At 35.1% G+C, this 12,645-nt stretch overlaps 1 protein-coding gene across 1 annotated transcript; it reads left to right on the forward strand.

The window, feature by feature from the left end:
* The first annotated feature begins 6,556 nt into the window (after nucleotides 1-6,556).
* LOC116171285 (regucalcin-like) lies at nucleotides 6,557-8,918 on the forward strand. Its single transcript, XM_031488038.1, has 5 exons — nucleotides 6,557-7,879; nucleotides 7,930-8,142; nucleotides 8,188-8,400; nucleotides 8,450-8,625; nucleotides 8,674-8,918. The coding sequence occupies exons 1-5, from the start codon at nucleotides 7,723-7,725 to the stop codon at nucleotides 8,833-8,835; spliced, it is 921 nt and encodes a 306-aa protein (XP_031343898.1). The 5' UTR covers nucleotides 6,557-7,722; the 3' UTR covers nucleotides 8,836-8,918.
* Nucleotides 8,919-12,645: the final 3,727 nt, after the last annotated feature.

Consider the following 12,645-nt stretch of genomic DNA (forward strand, 5'->3'; position numbering starts at 1 on the left):
CCCTAATTCTTAAGCACCTGTTGCTCTCTTCATTAGTTGCCTCTTACGACAGGCCGTGTCTCTGCATAGCTGGGACTCTTTCTTTATCGGCATAAAATCACTCGATTGAGAAAAAATAAAAGTTCATCAATCCGTACGATATCTAACCTAGGAAAACAAAGAACAAACTCCTTCCTCCCCTTACTAAACTTCCCCTTCCCGGACTTTGCACAACTAGACACCGTAAACGCGATCATATCACAAATCGCAAAATCAGTAGGTGAAGTTTGATCGAGAACAGAGTAACAGACACTCGAAGGAAAGGGGGAAGGATATAACCGCTTCCAACATTGGGTTACGCTAAAAACTAAGTGCTTTCAGTGATGTATCTGAATCAGATTATTTATGTTACAAAACTTTGTTGCCTTTTTAGAACATGCTTTTTTAATTGTTACCAAAGAACATTTTCACATCCGTTATCAGTTCTCGTCAAATCTGAATCAGATTATTTTTTGCCAGGTTCTTTGATAAAGGAGAACAGAGATTTTTTTGCAGCGAACATTTCAAAACTAAAATTCATTTCAATAAAAAGAGCGAACTAGGGCATCAAAAAAACCAGCTAGGGCTCAGCGAAGAGTTCTGATTTCAATTAATGCGATTGGATTAGTCAGTTGCTGAGGTACCAAACCAAACTAAAAACGAATATGATCAAGGTAAAGAAACTGGAAAACCTCTAATAAGGAAGCGTAAGAATCACGCGCAGACGATCGTGTACCTACTAGAAGTGCAAGTGGTTCACGTTTCCAATTTTAATGATATGAGATTACAAGCAATAAAAATTAAAAATTACTCTAATCCGGGGAACTTGGGCAACACCAAGAAATGGGTGCGCGTGAAGAACACTTGCACATATTACCAAATTCGTAGACGGTGTTAATTACGCCAGGTAAAAGAAGCTCAACCTTACATTGTTTCTTGGGCAATAATTATGCTACTGATGAAGTACTAAAGTGTAATCAAGATGATTACTAAATTGCGAAACTGCTTCATTGTGATGAATTCAATTACACCCAACAACTTAATTACTGGGATTTATTTTCTTATTTTATTTTTAATATTGTTTAAGATGACCACATGGATGATGGATCCACCCACGACTTTAATAATTCCTCTAACGATGCGATGAATGAGAATAGTAAATAGTAAGAGTAATTAACCTCGAATCTATCAGAATTTACATATTTCACATGCGACTACGACTACCTATACTTGCAATAAAAAGAAGTTTTTTTTGCATTAAGTAATTATCTACCAGTTAACATAGTTAAGAAAGTCAAACTATTAAGTTCATGCCCTTTACACACAAATGAACGAATTAATCATTATAATTGAAGATAAAAAATTACAAATAGGATTTGCGTTACAATTACAATTTCCGTATTTAATTTTTTATGGAGAAGTGATGGGATCTTGTTACTTTTCCTTTCACTGGACGTGGATGACCTATCCATTATTTATAACTCTGATGTAAGAATACAGTAGAAGTTTAATATACATATTATGTATACAGTTCACTTAATTCTTGCACTGAAAACGGCGGCATTTGAAATCGCCGCCCGACTTTCTATAGATATTAGGGATATCGTATAAATCTAAACAAATTGCACCACCAAAAGTGTTTAAAATTCACCAAAGTTACGAATAATAAAAATGCCTACATAAGTAGATACCAAAAGCTTGAATTATTTTCTTACCAGTTGGGAAAATGTATAGTGGCAATGTTGTCCACCCATATATTATTATTTATATTAGTAAAACCGGCGTTGTTTTGATATCTTAACGTAGTTAGTACAACAACCTCTGTCTCTCTCTCTTTGAGGAAATTAACTAATATAAAACCTTTTACCTTATGAATATTGCAATTAACTTGTTCTAATTTGGTAATCATTTTAATTGTAGTGCCGATATTAAGTAGTGCCTTAAACGTGTTTTAAACATTGCCATATTTCTAAACGATACATTTCCGTATTCCTCTAGGTATATGGTACCTACAAATCCAATTTTAGTAATAATCATTTGAAAGACAGAAGACTTATTCAGTACCTAGTGGATGTTAAATAGACAATCGGGGGTTTTCTGGAACACCTTAAAAAACATTCTGTACCTATTGAACAGTTTTCCATAATGTAACCAAATCTTAAGTTTAGTATTTAGAAGTCGTTTTGATTTTTCCAAGAAATAATTTTCAATATTGAACAGTTTAGCAACATATTGCTATACAATGTAATTTAGTTTCAACGATCTTGGTGCTATATTTTTGTATTACAGATTATACAGTTAATTATTCAATTATCTTGAATATTTCGGTTCATTTTTGAAGATGAAGAAATTAACTAAGCCAAACACAAACAGTTATAATCCTCGGGTGCATCCAATTAATGAACAATAGTTCGTCGTTTAATTTGAATGACGTACCTATTGTACTCTTAATGAGGGTTTCAGAAGCGACCATTCATTAGAGTAGTTCTCCCCTCCACCCCAAACCCCCTATTTTGACGAGGGGTAAGAAAGAAGACTTGTACTTAGTAGGAAACAGTTCCCTTTGTTGAGACCTTTAATTAGAATAGCATGAGAGATTCTACCACCCACGAATCACGCAAGAAAGTTAGGATTGACTTTAAGTGCATTATACTCGTATACCTATCTATCAATACTTATCTTGGAAGAACTTATAGAATCTACCGAAAACCTAAAATTTTGCGGTTTTCAGGTCTTATTTTGTTGGATAATTGGACATAGAAAGTGTGGTTTTTGCTTGTCAACAAACAATTGAAGTACAGGACGTCATTATATACTAAAACTTGACAATGACGGGATTTTTATAAATCAAACCATGTCAAAAAAGTAAATTTACTAATTGAAATGTGGAAGACCCACACCTTACCCACAGCTTTCCAAAATATGCAAATTTCTTCGTAAACACGTTTTGATTCATTTACTGCCAAATCAAAGCCACTTGTTTTGAATCAACCATCAGGGATCGTGTAGGTACCCCAAATTTGCTGGAGCAAGAAATGGACAATGTTCAGTTTCATGATGACAGAGTTGAGGTATGAGTTAATGGAATTAGATATACGTTAGTTTGTTAATTTCCTCAGATTATTGTGAACGTAAACGGTTTTGCTCCCCAAGATATACGATGCAACGTAACTCCAGACAAAATTGAGGTAAATGCACAGCAAACCACAGGTTCTAAACAAACTATGAACGGGACGGTAGAATCGAACGTATGTCTAAATCGTACGTATGAGTTACCTCAAAGGATTAACGTAAATGAAACCGTCTGTTATCTGTCTAGAGATGGTCTTTTGGCAATTGTAGCACCCTGGTTTTAATAAACGGTTACTCCTGTTCCCTCTTTTGAATGTATAGGTACCTACCATTTATTAGTGTGTTACATTTGCATTGTAGATAAATTCACGTTCGAATCCCATTTCTACTATATAATAATAATAATAATAATAATAATAATAATGAAAAAAGGACTTTTGTGGACACTGTAAACAAAATGAAACAGAGAAACGAAAATATGTGAAGTACGATAGTGTTATTTGTAGGTACGACTATAAGTTTGAAAGTTATTATTATGTTCTATTAATTTAAAATTCAATTAATCCGCAAAAAAATAGCCGTTGTCGCGAAAAAAAGGGAAATTGTCAATTAATATTATGATTAGTTTAGGCATTGCTTCGTTAGAATATTCTTTTTTCGGTATAGATAACTCTCTGTACTTGTTCCGTTTATAATTGATTAAAGTTCACTAAACCAAAGACATGTGAAGTTAACTAATAGTGTACAACTACACAACAGTTTTGGAGACGAGGTGAAAGTGACGTTAGCGTGTTGTTTACTTGTCCGAGTAATCTTTGCATACTACCTATTTCTGACTCGAAATGGATCAAGCAGAGTTGCTTGCGGAATTCTTCAATAATCAACAAAAACACTAAACGAAACTATCGCAAAAACATTGGCTGGTCAACCTTTGAAAAGTGGTTTTTAAACACCTTTTTTTCGTGAACTTGCAGCAAATAAGTGTTAAAAACACTTCCAAAACGTGTTGTATACGAAATGTTTTGCTTAGTCACCCTTATAATAACCCATAATTACATAATACTTATTATTGATACTCAACATTTATTGTCACTGAAAAATTGATGCTATTGTTCATAGATAGGACTAAATGCCATGAAACCGCGGAAAAAGTAACACTTTCGATACGATTTTCTTCCAAAAACTCCGGTCATTTGATCACTACGCAAAGTAGATAGTTTTCATTAAAATAATAAATTATAATTTTTCAGACGGGCAAGGGCTACCTTTATATATGCATTTATAGGGTGGTTTGTTCTTGGTCTCAAAATCTAAAAATTGGCTAGTATTTGTAAAAAGACATGGTTTACTTAATTTCATATACAATAGTATTTTAGGCACAGTGCGAACTTAGTTGTCGACAAAAAAACTGAAAAATGTACATTCGCGAATACAGATTTTTCCTGTGAAAACTTCGAATTCCGGTTCAGTAGGAACACCAAAGAAAACTGCAGAGAATCCGGAGGGAAACCGTAATTTTGTCCACGAGAGAGAGAGAGATGAGATGCCGTGCTTTTTCAAGATTAATCATAAGGCCTTGTTCTTCAATAAGCGAGCCTTGCTATTTTAAAAGTTCAGCGGGCCAAAATGTTTGCAACAAAAATTTGCCTGAAATACCGATCACTTGTAAGTTGAAGAGCACCTTTTAACATCTTCAGTTAGAACTGACTGACATCATCAGAAGAATTGTATCCACAACAATCTACAATTCTAAATATCATGTTACTTAAATTTAATTAACAGAAGTTGATTGAATTAATTTTAAATATTTAACAATTTCTATGCCGGAGACAGGTACTTTTCTTTCATAATTCAGTTCAAATTATCTAATTGATAATTCATAATTTCCTATATATGTATTAATACGTTACAGGCTTTTCAATTTTTCAGTTTATTAACTGCGTATTATATAATCTGAATATTCAGTAGGTCAGTAATGAAAGAGCATAAGGAAGGTCGTTGTCACTAATTGGAAAAGAACCTGCAAACGCATATTCGTTAAAAATAGGTATATAGAAAAAATCGTGTCAAATATCCTTGCATTTATTTGAATGAGTAACTGTATTTCAACACAACCATGCAATAATAACTCACAACAATAAAACGATTCACTACAACTTATCAAAACGTGAGAATGGTAATTTAAATCGATTTCATAAAAAAATTCAACTTGTAAGTATAATTTATTTCATTACGGTAACCGCTCAAGCAAGAAAGATTAACAAACTCTTTTTATTATGCTAAACATTTTCTTATACCTTGCCTTATTGTCATACCATGCTTGAGAATTATAATAAGGTAAGAAGTTACATATGAATTTTAAACAAATATATTGTTTATTCAATTCTAATGTTATATACCCATACTAGGATATTGCTTAATAAATGTTGTGTACAGTGTAAAGAAATATAAAAGAATGTCACATTTATGATCAACAAACAGTGTTTTTCGCTTGAGTGTGAAGTATTAAATCACATTAATTAGACATTAAACAGATATGTTACTATTCATTTTCTGCGTAACAGGCGCTATCATTATCACTTTACCTCTACCTCTGTTACCGTCACTGTCACGGCCATTGTCATTGTCAGGGGCAGTTACCTACCAATAATTTATAGTTCCTGCTTAGGGAGTTATTGTAATTTGTAATTATGGTAGAATATAAGTACAATCATTGTAGGTATATACAGGGTGATTCCTATAGTACCTGCCACCGTTTGGGAGCGTATAGGGGTTGCCTAGGGGAGTATTTTGATATAGGACACTTGGGGTCGGAAATCTAAAATAAGGGCGCCAGAACCAAATTTATCTTCTGGAATTTCACGCCTGTATGTAGGCAACCCAACCGATCGACGTTTCGCGCGGAGCGATGCAGAGCAAGTTAGCGCGAGGAAGCGACATGGGAGGGAAGGAGGGAAAACGACAGTCAAAAGCAATAACGTTTACAAGTGTTCAACGTGGCCACCGTTGTTCTCAATGCACTTCCTACATCTACCCAACTATTATTATACTATTGCCATAGTGTTTATTCACTTGATACGCGTCGTTGCAGACGGGATTTCGTGGGTTTAAACAAAATTCTGATCAAGTGTCAGCCACACATCGCCGCCTGAGATCGCTCCGTGTGCACCGCCGGCCGGTTGGGTGCCTACCTACAGGCGCGAAATTCCAGAAGGTAAATTTGGCTCTGGCACCCTTATTTTAGATTTCCGACCCCAAGTGTCCTATATCAAAATACTCCCCTACGCACCACCTACACGCTCCCAAACGGTGGCAGGTACTATAGGAATCACCCTGTATATATAAATACAATGGTAGAATATAGTACAAAATTCTGGCTAAATTCGGCCCTGGCAACTGTGGCTTATTTATGTGCGTGATGACAGTCTAAGTACAAGTATGTACTATGTAGTGTTCACCAAGACGATTTTGTGTGTATAAAAGGTATTTTATGACTATCCAATTAAAAATTTGTCTTTTTCTAACGTTAGATTAAGTTTAGGCATCATTTAAATAGCATGCCAAATAAGTAGGTAGATCATAATGTTGATTCAGTAGGCATATTTGGATAGAGTGAATAGAGACCCACAGACGGTAATTTAGGTTGCACAATTCCTTTATCCCTAAAAATCCAACATGGCGTAAATAAGAAAGTAGTTCTACACCTAGCGTGCTATGGAAATGCTATGGAAATTTTGATAACAGATTCAGGTTCTCGAAAAGAGTGCCCATAGAAATTTGTTGCTAGCGGGATCCCGGATCAGTCTATTCCCGACCGTTTGATGTAGGGAAAATAAAGACGAAATTTGACATTTTCAGTTTTTCAGTAAATTTTTTAAACATTTTAAATGCATGTTTTTAGTCACAAAAGCCACATTTAACTTATACACGAATTTGAACCACCCTGTACATAATAGGTACCAGAATTGAAGCTCAAAAGTACCTATAACTACACCTTCTGTCACTTGTATTACCATATTACGTAGGTACATACTAAAACCAAACCTGCATTGCGAATTACTCGAAAATTACTAATTTTCCAAAATGAAGCCCCCTCAGTTACAAATAAACCACAATAAAAATTACCGTTCAGACTTTTTTGTTATAATTCATGGTAACAGCAGGGTACATTGTACAATAATTATAGTTTTATCTAACCGCTTCCCATGTCTTTGATAGTTTGATAGTTTTTTTAAAAAGCAAGTGATCAACACAAAATATGAACGCGGAGGGTCTCTTTCCAGCAAAGAAATCATTAAGTAGGTATATAGAATAATTATAATATATGTGATGAATTAAGCTATAGTTACGCGTTCACTTGATAAGAAACGTGGAAAAATTCCGTTATCGAACTTCTTTGTACGACACAATACCTACCGATTAAATGAGGATGTGCTTTTGTTCCTTTTTGTTCTCTAATATAATTAAAGTGTTTACGTACATATGATTATATTTATGGTTTCTCTTAATAAAAACAATAAACCGATAATAAATTGTTATAATTAAACGAAATTGATAAGAACTTCGTTACGATTTGGAGAATAAAAAAGAAGTACGCTTTCAACTATTCCTATTCGTGCATCGTTCGCAATCATGTCACCAACTATCGATATTGTGACAGAACGAGTTAAATTGGGAGAAGGTCCGCATTGGGATATTCCTACTCAAACCCTCTACTATGTGGACATATTGGGCCAAACCCTTCATAAATATGTACCTTCAACTGATACTCACGCAAAGGTTAGAATAGGTATGCGCCTATAATAATTTTGGGGTAAGATATTTCTAGTGCAATTTCAGAAGGAGGGCCGATTGGTTTTGCAGTACCAGTCGAAGGGAAAAAGAACACGTTTGTAATTGGGCTTGGTCGAAAAATTGAGGAAATTGTCTGGGACGGCGTCAGCAGTCATGTTCAACACACCAAAACGCTCGCAGCCGTTGATAACGAAGAGGGTTTTACTAATAACAGATTTAACGATGGGAAAGCAGATCCTACGGGGAGACTATGGGCAGGTATGGGACGGCTGGCTAAATGTTAAAAGTAACCTAAAGCTTTAGGAACGATGGGCCCTGAACCTGTGGTCGGACAGCTCGAGCCATATAAAGGCACATTGTACACTCTGGATTGTAACCAAGTCAAAGCCCATTTGAAAACCATAAGTATCTCAAATGGGCTCGCTTGGAACGTTCAGCTGAAGAAGATGTACTACATTGACTCCCCGCTCAGAACCGTCGACCAATTTGACTATGACATGGTCAAAGGCGAAATATGTAACAGATCCTCATTCTACTGTAATTGTTTCTAATAAATTACTTCTAGGCAACAAAAAGGTCATTTTTGACTTTGAAAGGAATAACATCCCTGGTATACCCGATGGAATGACTATCGACAGTGATGGTAACTTATGGGTTGCTGTCTTCAGTGGTGCTAGATTATTAAAAGTGAATCCAAATACATCAGAGTTACTCACAACAATCCATTTTCCTGCGCAGCAGGTGATTATCGGTGATTTTAAATGATTTATTATATCCATATGTTTATAGATTACATCGGCGACTTTTGGTGGCCCAAACTTGGACGAGTTGTATGTGACTAGTGCCCAATTGGTCATCGATGGGAAAACTCAACCGGCTCCAGCAGGTGCTGTTTTTAAAGTTACTGGTACCGGATCCAAAGGAGTGCCCTGCGTCAATGTTAAGCTTTAGTCTTTATATATGTTCCAATGTTTAATAAAAAATCGTATCACGGGTATGCCTATAGGCACTAAACTGCAACTTTACAAGGTGTAGATCTATTGTCTTATCTTTTCACCACCGCAAATTTTATTCTTAAAAAACCTGCGTCAATCCGTCATACTATACGTCCCCACCAACATTTAAAGCTCAGATATAGCAGGGATAATAAAAGAACAAATAGCATTTCGCAGGCGAGTCCAACGAAAATAGCTATTATTGTAATATAGTGTAGGTACCTTCTAAGTGTTAGTAATGAAATCGGCCTCAAACAACTATTTTGCGCCTCAAAGCCAGCTCTTCACCCACATTTAATAATACTTTCTTATCCCCACTCAGTAATCTTCCCGTTTTCGTAAGAATATGGGGATTTCTTTGGACATTTCAGAAATGTTACCGGGAATCATTTTAAAATTTTCCTCGTCATCTCACAAAACCTAAGAATTTTGTGTGACATTTCATATAGGTACCTATTTTGAAACGGGGGAACCGAAAAGAACCTGTCCGGAACCAATTGAAGATTGAAGAACTCTCCACTTTGGAAACGGAACTGTTATTCCAGAAGTAATGATAACCGGACCGTTATTATTAGTGCCTAAAAATGGTATTTTCGGATTCTCTCTTTCTCTCGTAGGTAAACATGTTGCACTTTGTGAGAAGGAAATTGTAACAAATGGTCGCTTAGCCATTTTCAAAAAATATTTTTTTGAATTTGTGTTTTTTTCAGAATAGGAAAATTTCCACATGTACCCCTTCATAGCAAACGTGAACGAAAGTATGTTGGCAATCACCAGCGATAACATGAAACGTATTGCGGAAGGCGAGCGCGGTTGCGACAAATTCAGACCTAAAAGTTTAGTACGTTCTGTTTAAAGCCGGGCACGTGGCGAAATGTACTACTTGGGTGCGTTAAAAAATTATATTCGCAGACTAGATCTCTTATATCGTGCATTTGCAAGGATTTGTGGTGAAAAAAATTCAAGGGCCACGCACCATTCTTTTGTGCTACTTCACATAGTCGCTGTAAAGTGTACCTAACTAGTTTTCTTTTGAGTTAAAGTACCCAAACCAGCTAAATTTAAATTGCGTTGTTAAGAAGCGTGTAGATAAGTAAAATCAGATTGGTGGCAGAGTGCGAGTTACCAAAACAGAACTGTCACTTAAATGATCTACCAAAGCAAAATTGATAACAAAATAAACGATAAACTGTCCTACATTTAACAGTTCTATGAAATCTTTAAAAAGGAAAAACAAATGACCACTTGGATACAACAAGAATTTTTGTAACTGCCGCGTCGCCGCGATAAAAAAGTCCAGGGGTCTAGAGAGTTGAGAAGTATATGTACCTATTGCTTGATAAAGTGATAATTTGTATTGTACTGAACTATAGGTACCTACCAGAGCTGGGCAGAATACTTTCAAAAAGTATTTGAATACTAAATAGTGAATACTTTACACAAATCAAAGGTATATGAATACTAAATACTTTTAAGTCCAGCACAAGTGAATACTAGATACAGATACATTGAAAAGTAATCAAATACTTAAAAAAATAAGTATTCAAATACTTTAGAATGTATTCGAATACTTTCAAAAGTATTCGAATACTTTCAAAGGTATTCGAATACTTTCAAAAGTATTCTAATACTATCAAAGGTATTTGAATACTATAAAAAGTATTCGAATACTTTGAAAAATTTCATTATCTTACTTTGAAAAGTATTCGAATACAGTAAAAAGTATTCAAATACTTGTCACTCAAATACATTAAAAATTTAAAATAGTATTCTAGATAAAAGGCTTAATACTACTTAAAAAAACAAGTTATACTTTGTATGGGGTTAGCTTTTTTATATTTCTATTGTTATATACAAATTTAAGGGGAGTAAAAGAGTATTATAATTAAATTATTATAATATTCAACCCTATGCTGTATCACTCTCGTTATTCTATACGATCAATCGTTATCGCAGATTCACGATCAAAGGTTATGATGACCACAACGACTATCGATAAACGCGATATGCTGTATCAATATTTTAACGGTATCGTAACGTTGCCCGGTATCTCGCAGTGGCTATTTCGGAAAAAAGTGTCACATTCTAGAAGACAAGGAACGCTGCGCAACGGCAGTGCGTGTAAGAGTGAAATACCACAGCGATAAAATATAAGAGGGCGTTGTGGTGCGCGCTTTATCTTTAAACAAATGCCCGCCAGATTTGGAAATGCAGACGTTTCTTTAAAATTATTTGTATTATTAATTGTACGTGTACCTATACCTAGTTGTTTAGAATAATAAGAGGCGGAGAAAAACCACTAGGAAACAATTTGAGGACTTGTTATATTTTATTGAAAGTAATAATCCTCCACGGAAAGACAAAACCGTTGGAGGCAAACAAAATCAAACATTTGTGGCAGGAGTTTGCCAGCGGAAATGGACCACCAAATACTGCCTTACAGATTCTCGAAAATTTTTTTGAAAATCAATTTCACCCATCTGAAACGGATCGCTGTTGCCTCGTAAAATTCTTCGTTGGATGTTTTCCTCATGTCTCAATAAAAACATAATCTACGAGTATTAAAAGACACAGAACTCACCTCCTTATTACATTTTCCAATTGCCCAAACAAAGCTACTTGCAAAAATCCTTGAAAATTATTCATTTTCTTTCTCTTTAACACCCGCTTAAACTCCAAACGAATCGCTGACAGGACCGTTACGCCCCAAACGGGTAGCATGAACCCTGTCGTTAAGTTTTTCTGGTTATGGTTGCAAAATAACGATAGAGAATTACGATAATCGTTATCCCACACTTGCTACGAGTGATACAGCATACCGATTTTTAAAAAATTATGGTAACGCCGCATAACGATATCGTTATTCTTAACGATAGTGATACAGCATAGGGCCGATTATCATATAGGAAGTACCTACCAGGACCTTTCTTATACCAGTTATATCCTTAAGAATACGTGTACCAGTTTTCAAAGCGATCGTACGTCGTGCACATGATACGTACGCCTTTCTGAAATTAATCCTAGCGATTTTGGAACAGATCCATTTTTGACCATCTGTTTGTCCATGTGCATGAGAACTTGTTTAGAAACGTGCGATCGCTTTGAAAATTGGTACACATGGTTTTAAGGATATAAGAAAGGCCCCTATATTGTTTTTAAGTTACGCCGACTATCGAGTTCGGTATTCAGATGTATCGGATTTTTATATTTGATTTTCCCTAAATATTTCTAAATTGTTCTCAAATATTTGAATAACTTAAAAGTACTGCCTTTTTTTGAGGCCGGAAAAAAATTGTCTGAGATCGACCGGGAAAATACATTTTCTTATAGAATTTGGCCCGTAGAATCCATAATTTCAAACAGTTTGAAGATTGGGCTACTAGATCAAAAGTTATAGCCCTTTGAATTTTTTTCGAAATTTGATTTTTGTCCATAACTTTTTATTGAGAGGTTTAATCGAAAACGTACGAATTGTTTTGGATTCTACGCACCAAAATTAATAAGAAAAAGTGTTTTCCCGAGAAATTTTGGTGCAGTCTATTTTTGGTAAAATGGAAGGTAATACACTGCCTTTTTTTGAGGCCCGAAAAGAAAATTGTCTCAGATCCACCCGGAAAATTTTCTTATAGAATGTGGCCTGTAGAATCCATAATTTCAAACAGTTCCAAGATTGGGCTACTAGTTCAAAAGAAATAGCCCTTTGAATTTTCTTTCGAAATTGGTTTCTAGTCTATAACGTTTGATTGAGAAGACTGAAGACTGAACG

This window comes from Photinus pyralis, unplaced genomic scaffold, assembly GCF_008802855.1.
Source record: "Photinus pyralis isolate 1611_PpyrPB1 unplaced genomic scaffold, Ppyr1.3 Ppyr1.4_LG5, whole genome shotgun sequence".
NCBI lineage: Eukaryota > Metazoa > Arthropoda > Insecta > Coleoptera > Lampyridae > Photinus > Photinus pyralis.